This window comes from Hypanus sabinus, chromosome 13, assembly GCF_030144855.1.
Source record: "Hypanus sabinus isolate sHypSab1 chromosome 13, sHypSab1.hap1, whole genome shotgun sequence".
In the NCBI taxonomy this organism is placed as follows: domain Eukaryota; kingdom Metazoa; phylum Chordata; class Chondrichthyes; order Myliobatiformes; family Dasyatidae; genus Hypanus; species Hypanus sabinus.
The window spans coordinates 27895046-27913086 of NC_082718.1; the positions used below are offsets into that span (position 1 = coordinate 27895046).

The 18041-nt window shown below is 41.3% G+C and overlaps 1 protein-coding gene across 5 annotated transcripts in view; it reads left to right on the forward strand.

Annotated features, from left to right (window-relative positions):
* The window catches only part of tasor2 (transcription activation suppressor family member 2), a 179057-nt gene that overhangs the window by 59548 nt on the left and 101468 nt on the right, over positions 1 to 18041 (forward strand). For all 5 annotated transcript variants that reach the window (XM_059987376.1, XM_059987375.1, XM_059987377.1 and 2 more), the window contains 8 exons: positions 3796 to 3933; positions 4166 to 4293; positions 4403 to 4422; positions 7623 to 7722; positions 8812 to 8912; positions 8996 to 9105; positions 15128 to 15200; positions 16834 to 16908. In XM_059987376.1, coding sequence (XP_059843359.1) covers positions 3796 to 3933; positions 4166 to 4293; positions 4403 to 4422; positions 7623 to 7722; positions 8812 to 8912; positions 8996 to 9105; positions 15128 to 15200; positions 16834 to 16908 — 745 coding nt within the window. The remainder of the gene's footprint in view (positions 1 to 3795; positions 3934 to 4165; positions 4294 to 4402; positions 4423 to 7622; positions 7723 to 8811; positions 8913 to 8995; positions 9106 to 15127; positions 15201 to 16833; positions 16909 to 18041) is intronic.

The window sequence follows — 18041 nt, forward strand, 5'->3', positions numbered from 1 at the left end:
TGGAGGCACAAGATATAATAGGTGATAGTATGGTTTCCTTAAGGGAAAATCTTGCCTGCCAAATCTGCTGGGAATTCTTGGAAGACAATAATAAGGATGGTAGAAAACAGAAAATTGGTTGATGTTGTGTACTTGGATTTTCAGAAGGTCTTTGACAAGATGCTACACATGAGGCTGCTTAACAAGCTACAAACCCATGCTATTACAGGAAAGATTCTAGTATGGATAAGACAGTGGCTAATTGCTAGGAGGTAAGAGAGGGAATAAAGGGAGCCAGTGACTAGTGCTCCACAAGGGTCTGTGTTGGGTCTGATTTTTTTTTAAATGTTATTGGTGTTGGGAAGCGTATGCTTATTCACTTTGGTAGAAGAAATGAACGCTTAGACTATTTTCTAAATGGAGAGAAAATTCAAAAATCTGAGGTACACAGGGACTTGGGAGTGCTTGTGCAGGATTCCCTAAAGGTTAATTTGCAGGTTTAGTCTGTGGTGAGGAAGGCAAATGCAATGTTAGCCATCATTTCGAGAGGACTAGAATATAAATGCGAGGATGCAATGTTGAGGCTTTATAAAGGACTGGTGAGGCCTCACTTGGATTATAATGAGCAGTTTTGGGCCGCTTATCTAAGAAAGGATGTGCTGAGATTGGAGAGGGTTCAGAGAAGTTTCACGAAAATAATTTTGGGATTGGAAGGCTTGTCATATGAGGAGTGTTTGATGGCTCTGGGCTTCTACTTACAGGAATTCAGGAGAATGAAGGGTGACCTCATTGAAACCTGTCCAATGTTGAAAGACCTCGATAGAATGGATGTGAAGAGGATGTTTCCTCTGGTAGGGGAATCTAAGCCCAGCGGATACGGCCTCAGAATTGAGGAGTGTCCTTTTAGAACAGAGAGGAGGAGGAATTTCGTTAGCCAGGGAGTGATGAATCTGTGGAATTTGTTGCCATAGTCGGCTGTGGAGGTCGTTAGGAGGTATATTTAAGGCAGAGATTGATAGATTCTTGATTAGTCAGAGCATGAAGGGATATGGGGAGAAGGCCGGAGATTGGGCTGAGAGAGAAAATGGATCAGCCATGATGAAATGGTGGAGCAGACTCAATGGTCCAAATAGCCTAATTCTACTCCTATATCTTATGGTCTTATAACAAATATAAAGAAAGAAACATTAAATTAACTGAGAAAAATTAATCTACCTAGAGCTGTTTTGTCTTCTCTCACTGGAACCTCTCCTTGCTGAAGCCTCGAAGAACCACTGTAACACACCTCTAAACGCCACTCCAAGATTAATAGACAAAGAAATGGCAGATGGAATATAACGTAGGGTCGTGCAGGGTCTTGTACTTTGTTAGAAGGAATAAAGGCATGGACTGTTTTCTAAAGGGGGAGAAAATTGAAAAACTCAGAGGAACAAAGGGACTTGGGAGTCCTCGTGCAGGTTTCTTTAAAGTTTAACTTGCAGGTTGAGTCAGTGGTACAAAAGACAATTACAATGTTCGCATTCATTTCAAGAGGACTAGAACACAAAAGCAAGGATATGATGCTTAGGCTTTATAAGGCATTAGTCAGATCACACTTGGAGTATTTTGAGTAGTTTTAGGTCCCTAATAAAGAAATAATGCGCTGGCATTCGAGAATGTTCGATGAGGTTTACGAAAATGATCCCAGGTATGGAAGGGTTAACATACGAGGAGAGTTTGATGACTCTGGGCCTGTATTTTCTAGAGTTTAGAAGAAAGCAGGGGGGGCATTGAAACCTGTTGAATCTTGTAAGGGCAGGATAAAGTGGATTTGGAAAGGATATTTTCTACCGTGAGGGAGTCTAGGACCAGAATTGGGAGATGTCCATTTAGAACAGAGGTGAGAAGGAAATTTCTTTAGTGAGAAGATGATGAATCTGGAATTCATTGCCACAAATGGGTGTGCAGACCAAATCAGTGTGTATGTTTAATGCAGATGTTGAAAGGTTCTTGATTAATTAGGGTGTCAATGGTGATGTGAATAAGGCAGGAGAGTGGAGTTGAGAGGGATAATAATTTTGCCTTGGTGGAGTAGATTTGATGGGCCAAATAGCCTAATTCTTCTCCTACATTTTGAGGTTTTAAGATTCTGAAAGAATCAATGTGGACATGCCAAATTTCTTTCGCCTCCTGAGGAAGTAGAGACACTGGGGAGTTTTCTTGGCTGTGACATCTATGTGGTTGGACCAGGTCAGGCTGTTTGGTGCTGTTCACTCTTAAAAACTTGAAGCCTTCAACCCTCTTTGTGAGTTTGTGCATGGTAGTTCATGTCTAACCATTTTCACATGAGTTTTTTGTGGAAGTTACCAAGTAAGTTCGGGCTAGGGTCTTAGCCCAAAAAATCGACTGTTTACTTTTTTCTATAGATGTCGCTTGGCCTGCTGAGTTCCTCCGGCATGTTGTGCATAATACATTGATATCCAGCATCTGCATATTTTCTCTTGTTTGTGATTCAACTGCTACACTGCTAAGTCTTTTCCAGAGATGCCGATTCTGAAGAAGTTTAAATCTTTCCTTCTATGGGAGTTCAGTGAAACCCTCTCTCACTGCTTCCCCCCTGTTATGTCTGCTGCCCTTCAACATGTCAATCTATGACTTCCTCTACTGTCGCGATGAGGCCATACTCAGATTATGTGCACTGGCCCTACTGCCGTTCCGCAATTGTCAGCTCTTTTGATTAGCTGATTCTGAGAGAAAGGTCACCAGGTCACCAGGTCACCAGGTCACCATCTCACTGAGCTTTCTAACTCCGTCCTGTACTCATTATTTGAGATGCAGCCCACTCTGGTGATGACATCTGCAAACTTGTAGATGGAGTCTACCGTGAAGCACTCAGTGTTTTCACCAACATGTATACAAGATGAAATGCTGCCATCAATTGATTGCTGATGATCAGAAGTCATGAATGATTGTCAGAGAGCAAGAAACTGTATGGTAACAAGCCTTTTGGGCAATCAGGTTCGGGCCAACCAGCACCTATGTATTAGCACAAATCTTGTGTTAATCCCATTTTTTCATTCTCTTGAGCTCCACTGAGTTTCCACCACTGATGTACACACTAGGGGTAATTTACAGTGGCCAGTTAACCTACCAGCTGTTAGATCCTGATGCTTTTGCAATCCAGCAATTCTTTGGAAGTCAAGAGTACAAGAGTGAGGCGTAAAACTTACTGTTTACAGCTGTTACTGTAGCAAAGAACGAATAAGAAAGAGGTGTCGAGTGAACAAAGAAAAGACGAGACAGACGAAGAAGTGACACACACAAAATGCTACGGGACCTCAGCAGGCCAGGCAGCATCTGTGGAAAAGATTAAACAGTTGATGTTTCAGGCTGCGTCCTTTCATCATGGCACAGTCATGGTTGTCTTCCCATGTGCATGTGGGTTTCCTCCCACAGTCCAAAGACATACTTGATAGTAGGTGAATTAGTCATTGTAAATTGCCCTGTGATTAAGCTAGGGTTAAATCGCTGTGGGTTAGTAATGCCTGTTTCTCTAAATAAATAAATATTCCCAGGCCCTCTTGTCTACTGCACTCCTTAGTGCCCTGGTTTCTCTGTGGTGCTATTTTTTTCATTGTTTGACTGGAGGCTTGTATGCATCTTAATATTTCTTTGGGAGTCTGATTTCTGGTTGCTCAATCCACTTATGAAATTAATAAGTGACCAATTGTGTAATTCTGTAAGGGAGGGAGCATTTTTCTTTAACTCGATTTAAAACTACTTTATTTCCTTCTCCACTTGTTTGAGAGTAAATCCATTCTGATGTTTGCTTAACAGGGTAGAGTGAACCCCGTGACTGAAAATTACACTTCTGATTTCACCAGTCCAACTCCTGGCTACGACTGCCATATCTCCACAAACAGTGAGAAGGTTTCTTCCAAAATCAGCCACTTTCAGGCCTTTGAACTGACACAGGTAAAGTTTTTTTTTCTTTATTTTGCATTTCAGAATCAGACTTATTATCACTGACTTACATGATGCAAAATTTATTTAACAGTACAGTATAAAGGCATTACTATAAATTACAAATTAAAGATGCAAAGAAAGAATTTCTGCAGTAGTGTTCATTGGTTCATGGAACTGTTCAGAGTGAAATGCTCATATCTTGTATCCTTCCAGTGACTAGTTTTATTTTCCTTTGTTGCAGTATTACTTGTATGAGTTTGAACAGTGTGATGTTCAGTACTGTCCTAGACAAATTTATCCCTACGCTGTTGTAGCATTTCGGTACTGTGACTACATGTGCATCACGGCACAGTCAAGAGAGACTGGGATGTGAGTTATCTTCTCCTGTTTGGGATAATGCAATTGTTTTACAAATGACCCCTGAAAGTCCAGTGATTGTATCTAATTACTTTTTTTATGTCACTTTTCTCTTTACCAGAGATGCTCCTAAAATTGAAGGTAAATTTCATTTCCTTTTAAATTCTTGCAGTTAGACTTTTACTGTTAAACACTCAGTGGCCATTTTTTTAGGTACCTCCTGTACCCAATAAAATGGCCGCTGAGTATATGTTCGTAGTCTTTCACTGCTGTATCCCATCCACTTCAAGGTTCAATGTATTGTGAATTTAGAGATGCTCCCCTGCACACCACTGTTGTTGTGTGTGGATATTTGAGTTATAGTCGTCTTCCTGTCAGCTTGAACCAGTCTGGCCATTCTCCTCTGATCTCTCATTAACAAGGTGTTTTCACCCACAGACTTGCTGCTCACTGGTTGATTTTTTTTTGCACCATTTTGTGTAAAATCTAGAGACTGTTGTGCATGAAAATCCCAGGAGATCAGCAGTTTCTGAGAATCTCTAAACCACCTAGTCTAGCACCAGCAATCATTCCACGGTCAAAGCCACTCAGATCACATTTCACCCCATCCTGATGTTTGGTCTCAAAATATCTGAACCTTTTGAACTTGTTGCTCCCACATGATTGGCTAATTAGATATTTGATTTAAAGAGCAGATTACAGGTATGCCTGGCTACTGAGAGTAGATTTGTAGAGATGTACAGCAGAGAAACAGACATTTCGGCTCACCACATCCATGCGGACCTTTTTGCCATCAGCTCCAATTCCACTTGCTTGGATTAGATCCATATCTTTCCTATTGAAGTGCATGTCAAATGTCTCTTAAACATTGTCGTATCCCATTCGCATGGAAACTGCATCGGGCAGAAGCTGAATATTTTAAAGTACTTTTATCTTGAATTTAAAATGTTGATATTAGTCTTATATGCCTCCAATCTGGTGCAATATTTGAAAGTCTATAGATGATTCAGATTCAGATTTATCTATCACATGTGAAATGTGTCATGTGTCATTTGTGACAACAACCAGCACAATCCAAGGATCATTCGAGTGTCGCCACGCATTCTGATGCCAGCATTACATGGGCACAATTCTCAGCAGAACAACACAGAACACAACAAGTAACAAAACAACAACAGCAAAGCAAGCCCATTCCCCCCCGGCACTTTCCATGTACTTACACCTACAGACAGTACTCTTAACTCCACGACAGGCCTCTGGGCCTCTTGTCTCTAGTTGCCAGGCTCCAGCCATCCTTCCGATCGACCTTCGGGCTCTCATCTTTGGTATCAATCCCTGGAGTACGTAGCTGATGACAGGACCCCGAACTCCAGGCACACCAACTCACTGTCTCTCGTAGCTATCTGATCCTGCGAGCCACTGTTGTAGGCCTTCAAGCATGGAGCGGAGACATCGACTGTCATAGTGGCTCATGGATGTCTTTTGGCTCTATAGTACGTGAAAAATGGAATCCATTAAGATTCTTAAGGCATGTTAACAGGAGGAATGTTGTAAGGGGCAAAATCCCAAGGGCAATCTATTCATGGTGATAGAGCGCAAGGCAAAGCTACTAATGTGTGCTTTTATATTGGTCTTTACCAGGTGCTTTCAGCAAAGGGAAATGCAGTTTAAAATACTGTTTGGACTAAAAATTATTATAGACAGTGCCAGAAAGGTTTGCTACACAAGAGCGAATAATACTGAGGCATAGCATGGTAGTGTAGTGTTTAGCATAACACTCTTACAGTGCTAGCAACCTCGGTTTAAATTTGCTGCTCTCTGCGAGGAGTTTGTATGTTCTTGCCGTGACCTGGATGCTCTGGTTTCCTCCCACATTCCAAAGATACACATGTTAGTTGGTCACATGGATGTATTTGGGCAGTGTTGGTTCACTTGTTTGGAAAGTGCCTGTTACTGTGCTGTGTCTCTAAATAAATTAATATAACAATTGGTCCAAGTGGAAAACATCAAGTGGCTGAGGGAAATAAATGAGGAAATTGTGGAAGCTCTGGCCACGATCTCCCAGACCTCTTTTAATTTAGCAATCGTACCTAATGACTGCAAAATAGTACAGAGAATGTGTGGGGACAAATACAATCATTAGAAAGCAGTCAGCTCAACCTTGGTGGTAAAGGGATTTCTGGGTACAATAGACAGAGACTGAATTAGCAGTCACTTGGAAAAGGCCAGCATGGATTTGATAAAGAGCAGACAAAAGAAACTACAGATGCTGGAATCTGAAGCAACAACCAATTTGCTGGTGAAACTCAGTTGGTCAAGCAGCATATGTGTCTGGGGGGGGGAGGGGCAGTGGGGTGGGGAAGAAATTCTTGATGTTCTGGGTAGAGGCCCTGCGTCAAGATTTGATAAAGGCAAATTAGGTCTAATTAACTAACTAACTGGGGAGTTGAACAGAAACTAATCACATTGCCTCAGGAGTTAGTACTAGAGGATACATAAAATGAAGAAGTATTTAAAACTAGTGTTTAAAAGTTTAAACTGCTAGTAATCTGGAATAAAAAACAGTAAACACTGGAAATTCTCAGTGGTTTAGGCAGCATCTATGGAGAAACAGAACTGATATTTCAGGTCAAAGTTAATTCAACCTGAAATGTGAGCTCTAGTGACTCTTTTCACCGATGCTGCCTAATCTGTTGACTGTTTCAGGCAGTTTCTATTTTGATTGCTCCCTTTTTTGCTGAAGTGTTTTAACTGAAAATGGGATAGAGCAAGATTGACAGGAAACTTTCCAGAAAGTTGGCGATCCAGAGCAAGGTTGCCTAATGACAAGATTTTTGCCTTCAATGTTTAATACAAATACTTAAGAAGAGAAAGGAAGAGAAGCATTTTGTGCAGACTGTTGTTACATTGTGGGATGCACTTCAGGTGTTGGGAATTGAAGCAGGGAGCATGTCTGTTTTTAAAAATAATTCAGGTAAATAGTTGAGGATAAAAGGGGAATTAGAACCTGAAGAACCAGATGAGAATGTGGAATTAGGTAGGTACATGTGAAAAATGCAAGTCTGAACTTAATCTCCCCATTCTGGATTTTATTTTAACTTTACTTATTAAATTTTCAAATCATTAGTTCTAAAAGGCAATTAAATTCTATTAATTTCAGTTAATTTTGATTTTTTTTTCAATTCAACAAACAAATTTAAGCTATTGAGAGCCAACTACATATTTCTCATTGTAGCTTGGCTCGATATCTGTAATGGCATTGTTGCTGGTTAATGTAACGTGCAAATGCAGTCCTGTTTTCAGATCACTTCATTTATTGGAACTTCATCATTTCTCTGCAGCTGTGCACTATTATCCTTGGAAAGGAAAACTCATCAACAAATCCAAAGCAGTCAGTGTGGCTCTGAAGTCGAGTGGCAGTGCATTAATGCCAGTTACTTTGTAAGTCTGCTCCACTGTTCTTTCACCCTGTAATTACTAGTGCTAATCTTTTCTTATGTGACTCTGTGTCAATTCTGATGCCTCTGTGAAGGACCTTAGTGGTGTCTTATGGTGTAAAGTTATGAATATAAAAGTACCTGGAAAAAGTATCCTCTGTTAGTTCAAATTTTGGAAGTGGAGTAGAGGATGTAGGCTGGTTAAGTAACATGTGCAGTGCACTGATTTCCAGACGAAGTTAACTGTGACTGATTTAATGTGTGAACGATTAAGGTTACAAAAGAAAAGTTCTGTCACACTGATGGATTACAGAATTCAGTTGCCCTGTTCCAGGTACATCCAGCAATAAGGGGGAGTGGATTTGGAAAGCATCTGTTAATAATTCATGCTGTTAATAATTGTTGGCAGATGTTCTGTGATGTAGTGCTACAGGATACCTTCATCTGGGTACTTTAGAACTGTTCCATAAGCATGAAGTAAGAACTACAACGGAGTTGTATGATTAAACATTGTTACTGAGTCTCGTTTGTAGCTGTACATGTTGGGCAACTTACAGTGTAGGAGTGACGAACTGGCCTTGACGAGTCAAAATGAACATGTGCACTCAAAAACTCGCAGCCAAAGGAGAGTGTCTCCCATGCATAGGAGGCACAGTCAGTTCAATTCACTGTGCTATCAAACAGCTGCATGCACACCCACCACCTTCTGGCAGTTGATCCGATATAGTTCAAGAAGAGTCTTTATACTAATGCTTTGGGATAACTTATTTCCCCCCACAATATTCCCCAGTCAGTTTTTTTCAATGAAACTGGGAAGTGGAAGGACCCTGAGAGGGTGATGTCAAGGTGGCCCTTTTTAAGTGTGAGGGGCAGCTTGGTGAGTGTGACCAGAAATGACATCCTCATGGTCAAGCAAATGACCTTTTGCATGATCACAGAGGGTCTTGTGGCTTTGTGACCTTTTCAAAGTAGAGTTTTGCAGTCCAGAACTGTGGTCGTGTGACCTATTCTGGACTGCAAGGCTACATTTCTTCATCATGGATTACTTCTGCTAAATGTTCACCGTTTTTTATCTGCATTGTTTTGTTTTCAGACCACCGAAGCTTGAAATTGAATATGTGATCAAGATCAGTGAATTGAAAGCTAAATTGCCACCAGCAGTTTTTGAAAGAAAAAATTACATGCTAAAAGAAGGTATTTGAAATTGATTTACTCCACTTGTTAAGCTACAATATGCAATATGTTCAGCTGAAAGACTAACCTGTTGTTTGTCTCAGTTTGTTTGGAAGGTTTATATTGTAGTTGGTATGAGCTGGTGGAATGCCTGGAAGAAGAAGACACCCCTCAATTGGGTCCTCTATTGAATGAGTTGAAGGAAAAGAACTTGGTAAGAAGTGTATTGGTTATGAATGAAAGGCTTGGTGGTCTCCTCTAGTTGTAGCCTACTTCAAAGCCAGTAACTGTAAACCAGTTAGTTCGGTCTTGATGGGGAAAGTCGGAACAATAATTAAAAGGTGGAATTAATAAGTGTAGATTGATTCATCAAATTAGTCAAAGTAACAATGCTTCTTAAAAACAAAATAGCTGAGAGGGCTGATGAGGAAAATGTGGTTTGTGTGAAAAAGGCATTTGTTGAGCTGCCATTTCGTGCTTTGTTTCATGATTGAAAGCTGGAGTAAAAGCGGAGATGGCATCACAGTTGTCAGTCAAGCGCAGTTAAAAGGCAGATAGAGCAGATAGAAATAAAACATTCTCAGTGGTGCAAGGGTTAAGTACAGGGTGGTGGGGAGACATGGGCGACTGGCAAAAGATCCAAAAGTGATCAGGGGACCTTTTTTTTTAAAAAACATACTCTGAATGATTATGATTACTGTGGAGCTATGATGTTGTGGCCATTACAGAGACTTGGATGGCTCAGAGGCAGGAACGGTTACTTTCAGTGCCAGGCTTTACATATTTCAGAAAGGACAGGGAGGGAGGCAAAAGAGGTGGGGGCGTGGCACTGCTGATCAGAGATGGTGTCACGGCTGCAGAAAAGGAGGAAAACATGGAGGGGTTGTCTATGGAGTCTCTGTGGTTGTAAATTAGGTACAGGAAGGGGTCAATGACTATTGGGTGTTTTTTATAGACCACCCAATAGTAACAGGGACATCGAGAAGCAGATAGGGAGACAGATTCTGGAAAGGTGTAATAATAGCAGGGTTGTGATGGTGGGAGATTTTAATTTCCCAATTATCAATTGGGGTTAAGATGGGGTGGAGTTTGTTAGGTGTGTTCAGGAAGGTTTCTTGACATAATATGTAGATAAGCCTACAAGAGGAGAGGCTGTACTTGATCTGGTATTGGGAAGTGAACCTGGTCAGGTGTCAGGTCTCTCAGTGGGAGAGCATTTTGGAGGTGGTGATCATAATTCTATCTCCTTTACCACAGCATTGTAGAGGGATAGGAACAGACAAGTTAGAGAAGTGTTTAATTAGAGTAAGGGGAAATATGAAGCTATCAGGCAGGAACTTGGAGGTATAAATTGGGAACAGGTGTTCTCAGGGAAATGTATGGCAGAAATGTGGCAAATGTGCAGGGGATATTTGTGTGACGTTCTGCATAGCTACATTCCAATGAGACAGGGAAAGGATGTAGAGTACAGGAACCATGGTGTATTGTAAATCTAGTCAAGAAGAAAAAAAGCTTACAAAAGGTTCAAATAACTAGGTGATGATGGAGATCTAGAAAGTTATAAGGCTAGCAGGAAGGAGCTTAAGAAAGAAATTAGGAGAGCCAGAAGGAGCTTTGAGAGGGTCTTGGACAGGATTAAGAAAACCACAAGGCATTCTACAACTGTGTGAAGAGAAAGGGGATTAAGATGTGAGAAAATAGGACTGATCAAGTTTGACAGTGGGAAAAGTGTGTATGGAACCAGAGGAGATTGTGGAGGTACTTAATGAATATTTTACTTCAATATTCACTGTGGTAAAGGACCTTGGCAATTGTAGGGATGACTTACAGTGGTCTGAAAAACTTGAGCATGTAGACATTAAGAAAGAGGATGTGCTGGAGCTTTTGGAAAGCATCAAGTTGGATAAGTCACCGGAACCGGACAAGATATACCCCAGGCTACTGTGGGAGGCGGGGGAGGAGATTGCTGAGCCTCTAGCAATGATCTTTGCATCATCAATGGAGACAGGAAGGGTTCTGGAGGATTGGAGGGTTGCAGATGTTGTTCGCTTATTCAAGAAAGGGAGTAGAGATAGCCCAGGAAATTATAGACCAGGGAGTCTTACTTCAGTGGTTGGTAAGTTGATAGAGAAGATCCTGAGAGGCAGGATTTATGAACATTTGGAGAGGCATAATAGGAATAGTCAGCATGGCTTTCTCAAAGGCAGGCCGTGCCTTGCAAGCCTGATTGAACTTTCTGTAGATGTGACTGAACACATTGATGAATGTAGAGCAGTAGATGTAGTGTATATGGATTTCAGCCAGGCATTTGATAAGGTACCTCATGCAAGGCTTATTGAGAAAATAAGGAGGCTTGGGATCCAAAGGGACCTTGCTTTGTGGTCCCAGAATTAGCTTGTCCACAGAAGGCAAAGAGTGGTTGTAGATGGGTCATATTCTGCATGGAGGTCGGTGACCAGTGGTGTGCCTTAGATCTATTCTGGGACCCCTTCTCTTCATGATTTTTATAAATGACCTGGATGAGGAAGTGGAGGGATGGATTAGTAAATTTGCTGATGACACAAAGGTTGGGGGTGTTGTGGATAGTGTGAAGGGCTGTCGGCGGTTACAGCGGGACTTCAATAGGTTGCAAAACTGGGCTGAGAAGAGTTCAACCCAGTTAAGTGTGAGATAGTTCATTTTAGTAGGTCAAACATGATGGCTGATTATAGTATTCATGGTAAGACTCATGGTAGTGTGGAGGATCAGAAGGATCTTGGGGTCCGGGTTCATAGGACACTCAAAGCTGCTGCGCAGGTTGACTGTGTGGTTAAGAAGGCATACGGTGTATTGGCTTTCATCAACTGTGGGATTGAATTTAAGAGTTGAGAAGTAATGTTACAGCTTTATAGGGCCCTGATCAGACCCCACTTGGAGTATGGTGCTCAGTCCTGGTTACCTCACTACAGGAAGGATGTGGAAACTACAGAAAGGGTGCAGAGGAGATTTACAAGGATGTTGCCTGGATTGGGGAGCATGCCTTATGAAAATAGGTTGAGTGAACTTGGCCTTTTCTCCTTAGAGCGACGGAGGAAAAGAGGTGACCTGATGGAGGTGTATAAGATAATGGGAGGCATTGATCATGTGGGTAGTCAGAGACTTTCCCAGGGCTGAAATAGCTAACGCATAAGGGAGTTTTAAGGTGCTTGGAAGGTCAGGGACAAGTATTTTATGCAGAAGGTGGTGAGTGCGTGGAATGGGCTGCCGGCGACAGTGGTGGAGGTAGATACAATAGGGTCTTGTAAGAGATTCCTGGATAGGTACATGGTAAAAATAGAGGGCTATCAATAAATAAGTACATGTTCGGCACAACTTCGTGAGCTGAAGGGCCTGTATCGTGCTGTAGGTTTTCTATTTTTCTATGTTTGATTAGGTCTGAAATGATCTGCCGAGTGATAATATTGAAAGGAAAGAATTTACAAGCCAATGCCATAGCTTTGTAGGATCATCAAGTACTTACCTGGGTATCTCTAAAATGCAGTGAATGTCTGCATCTGCTGCTTGGGAAGTTCCAGTCCCCTGCTTCTTGGGTAGAGATAGCTAAAGTAGTCCTATTTGCCTGCATTTGAACAAATCCCTCTAAACACTTCCTGTCCATTTACTTATTGACATGTCTGCTGACTGTACAGATTATTTTAACTGCAGTTGGGTTTGCCCGTGTCTTTCAATCTCCCACACCACTCCTTGCTCTTTCTTGTAAACTTCAAGCCGCCCTGCCAACATAAATGAGACTTGCCTCAGGCTGTGAATTCCACATCTTCCAGTGTCTGTCAATAGCAGCAGCATGTTTGTGTCTTTGTGATGCAATATTTGAAAGATTCTTCCAAAGGCAGTTACATTAACTGATTTTTGGACAGGGCCAGGGCTTTTCCACATCCTCCCCCCTTTCGTTCAGGCTGAGTTTTGTTGGGCTATAAATTTCAGCAAAGTGTGGATGTTTGACCTGCAAGTAGATGCTCCACAGTAGATGTTGAAGGGACCAGATTACATGAAATAACCAGCACCCAGAGGACAAGCTATTCCAGGAGAGCGATTTTTGTTTGGTGGTGAGAGGAGCCATAGAGTAAAAACAGAAATAGATCCTTTGGCCCATCATGCCCACCTATACCAATCCCATTTGATGGCATTGGCATCATATCCCACTTTGCCTATTTTAAATGCCAGGAATTAACAAATCCTACCCCTGGTAGTTGTCCTTGGATCGGTCACGACTGACGTGGAGTGAGGTCACAGATTTGAAACTGTCAATGTTAGAATCTCTAGCATTGTGTTCCGTGAGTGTGTTGAAAGCTGATTGCAAAAGTAATGTTAAATGGAAGTTGGATTGGTTCTTGAGGGGGATGTGTACAGGAATGTGGACAATGCTTTGTTTCATCCTTTCTGTCACAAAGCTGGCTTAGATATGAGAAGCTGCATGATCTCCTCCTGTGCTAAAGAGTAGGAGATGAGTCATATTGTTTAGATTGATAGCTTTCCCCTGCTCCCCATTCCCACCCTAATGTTCCCCTCTAATGAGATGTAAAGTTTTCTGGTTACCTTTTATGAAAAGGGATCTGGATTTACTCCTGTATGACTCATGAAACAATACTCTACAATGTATGATTAGAAAAATTAACAGCATTATGCTTTATTACTGGAGGAACTGAATAGAAAAATAGGGAGGTTATAGTTCTGTTGCAGAGAGCTTTGGTGGGACCACATCAGGAGGACAAGCTACAGTAATGGCCTGATTTAGTGAAAGACATTAATATGTTGGAAGCAATTTAGAGATTTAATTGATCAATAACTGGGGTGAGTAGGTTATTTTATGAAGAAAGATTGGACAAACTGAGCTCATTTCCATTGTAATTTAGAAGAATAAGAAGTGACTTAATTAAAACTCATTAAAGTCCCATGCGTTCTTGACATGGACGATGTTTCCTAGTACTCAGGGGTCACTGCTTAAAAGAAAGGATTGCCCACTTAAGATGCAGATGACCAGAATTTATTCAGAATTTGAGATTTTTTATCTCTTCTTCGAGGGGTAGTGAAGCAATCTGTGACATTTCCGAGGAAAAGGTAGATTTATGATGAGCAAGGCGATGAAAGCTTAGTCTGGATGGCCAGGAATGAAAAAATTGAGATCAGCCATCAACTGTTTATTCCCCTGCAGAGATGCTGCCTAACCTACTGAGTTCCTCCATCATTTTGTGTGTGTTGCTAATGATCACATCTAATTCTAATTGTGCGGGATGGAGCCAACTTTCACACTTGTCCCATTGTCTTATTGTGAGATGGGATTGCAGTGGAACAGGACAAGCATAAAAGCATAAAACATGTTCTGTGTTTAAAATGATACTAAGAAATCCCTTTACTCAGATGAGTAAGTAAAGTTGCCATGTCATGATACATGGCTACTCCAAAATAGTTCATTGTGAGACTAAGTAAAAATAAATTACCAGGGGGCTTTAGGGCTGAGATATCTAGAACTAGAGTTCATAGACACATATTTGGGGGGGGGGGGGGGAGGTTTCCTCTTCATTAACTGAGATGATGTTTCTCAGAGGGTTGTAGATCTTTGAAATTCTCTATTCAAGAAAGTTTTGGATTTACCAAGTACATTCAGGTAAATTTTTGGTCACGTAAAGGGGATCATGGGCTATCAGATTGGACAGGAAGTAGATGAGATATAGGAAATTGGCTGCATTTATTTATTTATTTAGAGATACAATGTGGAAACCGGCTGTTCCCGCCGAACGAGCTGCACCGCCCAGCAACGCACTTCACCCTAGCCTAAGCACAGAGCAATTTACAGTGGCCAGTTAACCTACTAATCGATATGTTTTTGGACTGTGGGAGGAAACCGGAGCACCTGGACGAAACACACACGGTCACGGGGGTAATGTACAAACTCCTTACAGATGGCACTGGAATTGAACACCAAACTCCGAAATGTGCAAACTTTGTGATTGCACTGTGCTGACCACTATACCACCCTGGCACCTCATGGCTGTAATTTTCTTGAAGACAGAACAGACATAAGTAAATGGAAATTACAGGTCCCTTTGTTCCTCCCTGAAGTCCAGTAGATGCTTTATATGATAAATATTTCATCCAAATGCACCCTGTTACTCCTGTAAAATACTTGATGCTCTTTTCATTGTCAGCGTATTTGTACTTCTAATAGAATTCCATGCGTATACCTTTTTTCTTCCCAGGCAATTGTGAAATGCCTACAGGATCAGGGGTTTCTCATATTGTTCAGCAGATCCGTTGCCAACTCTACTAGAGGTAAGCGTGAGTAGAAAGGTCACAGTAAATACAGGTTGACTGGAATCAAATCCGGAAAGATTGGGACCTGTGCAGTGCTGGAGTAATGCGTTTGTCAAATCACGATAAACAAACACCTCTAACCCACTTGATGATCACCCTACCCTACCTTTAAAGCACCCTGTAAAAATAGTACAAGCTGGATAATAAGGGAAAAAGGAAGTGTCGGGGCAACCCGACACAGTGACATAATCTTTTGATGCTTTAGAGCCTGTTGGTGATTCTGCATCCTCTGTAGTCAGTGTTCATCTTGGAGTACAACGCCAATATCAGGCGGTTTTGTCTGCATTTGTAGGCCTTCACGGGATTTAAATTTAACTTGATGAACTCATCAACAAACTCAGCAGTTGTTTCCTGGTCTGCTGACCATTTTTCACCCCACGCTGCATGAACTTGTATGGCTTGAAGTGCTGAAGCCCCCCCCCCCCCCAACTGTAATCACACTCATAACCCAGTCTTAATTCTTCATGAAATAACTTCACTTGTTCCTTCACCTTCTCTCCTGACAGGTCTACACCTTCGCTGACATGGAGTTTAAACCACTTAATGAGAACTTTATATCTAGTTGTGTACATCTTCCATCTTTTATTGTTTTCTTGATGCACTTCTGTTTTTTGGATTCGCTGTCAGCAAAGAACTGGAGCAATTTTTCTTTTTGTTCCTTTATATCATAAACTGGAAGAGACAATGTTATACAAGTCACATATGCTTTTCATGCACCACTGTTATTTTTGTTTAGAACTTCCACCTTGTGTTGTATAGATAACAAATGGTGTTTGCGCTTTATACCACGAGAAGCATTTCATTTCTTCAATGAAGATGTGGCTGGGGCTAGGCAGACACAGGTTATAAAAATAGATGCAGAATAACACAGGAACGACTTTGCTTCTTTTAAAGACTGTGCCAACAGGTGATTCTGCTAAAACAGTGGCGACAGATTGGCGTGGTGATGCAGGAAATTTGAAATTAGGCTGGCGAAAATTATGTCTGAACCAGCGGTGGAACCAGATTACTGATTGCCATATCCGAGGTGGCCGACCTGTGATGGAGCTATTGCACCAAGGATGGTGGGGAGTGCTTCACAGGTAAGGTTCTCCCCACCGTGGAGCTCATCTACAAAGAGTGCTGTCGCAGGAAAGAATCATCCATCAAGAACCCCCAGCATCCAGGTCATTGGATGCCATCAGGAAGAGGGTATAGGAGCTTTGGGACCCACACCACTAGGCTCAGGAACAGTAATTACCCCTCAACCATCTCAGGGTAGTTAACTTCATTCACCTCAACAGTGAACTGATTCCACAACCTATGGACTCAGTTGCAGAACTCTGTAACCCATGTTCTCAATACTTATTATTTATATATTATTATTTTATTTTTTTTTTGCATTTGAACAATTTGTTGCCTTTTGCATATTGTTTGTCCATCTTTGTTATGCAGTCCTTCATTGATTCTGTTGTGGTTCTTTGTATTTAGTGTGAATGCCTCTAAGAAAGTGAATCTCAGGCTAGTATGTGGTGACATATCTGAACTTTGATAATAAATTCACTTTGAACTTTGAAACCATTCATAATTATGGTTATTTCATTTTATACAGAGAGCAGCAAGACCACCGAGTGCACCGCACAGGCTGTGTTCATTTTTAAATCACCGAGAATCTCTCACCTTAAAGGTACTATCTTTTTAGTCTTGATTATATTGCAATATAAACATAGTTCCTTCTCTTAAAAGCCACATAAGAATATCAAACAGATGTTAAAAGTGGTCTAAAAACCCTACCATTTAACGTATTTTCATGTATTAACTGATAATTTGCGACCAAATGACAATCCTTGCTTCTACATTTAACACATTCCTAATGGAGGAAAGCAAACATCCATTGAATTAGAGGGCAGCACGGCAGCGTAGAGGCTTGCAGAACGCTTTACAGCATGCTATGTTAGTCCTGGAAGCATAGCGTACTTGTGGTCTGCACTCAGAACATTCTTGATGCAAATGGCACATTTCACTGTATATTTCAATGTACATGTGATAAATAAATAGAATCTTTAATTTCATTAAAGGATTCCATATAGTAAAATGGAACTCACACATGGGGCTTTTTTTTTTCCCTTACACTCCAGATGCATTGATTGCAGGTGTGATCCATTAACTACAGCTTATTCCAGAGGAGGTTCATCAGAATGGTCCCAGGAACAAAAGGGTTAATGTATCAGAAGCGTTTGATGGCTCTGGCTGTACTTGCTGGAGTTTCAATGAGGGGAAATCTCACTGAAACCTATCCAACACTGAAAGGCCGAGATAGAATGGACGTGGAGAGGATGTTTACTATAGTGTGGGAGTCTTGGACCAAAGGGCACAGCCTCAGTATACATCCTTTTACTACAGCGTTGAGACATTTCTTTAGAAAGTGTGGTGAATCTGGAATTTACTGCCACAAAGGCCGTGGAGGCCAATTCATAAGGTATATTTAAAGCCGAGGTTGATATGTTCTTGGTTAGTAAGGGCATCAAGCGTTAAAGGGAGAAGGCAGGAGAATGGGGTTGAGAAAAATAATAAATCAGCCACGATGGAACAGTGGAGCAGACTCGATGGACGGAGTTGGCCTAATTCTGCTTCTATGTCTTATGGTCTTGTAGACTTTTATTTTGGTTTGGGAAATGAGCACTCACAGCATGATCCCCACTGAGAAAGCTGGTGCTCTACCTTGATATTATTCTTACCCCTAGATCCCAATGAAACATTATTAGATATTGTTCAGGACCAGAAGTTACTTACTGATGAGCTTCTCCTTCTTTGGCAAGT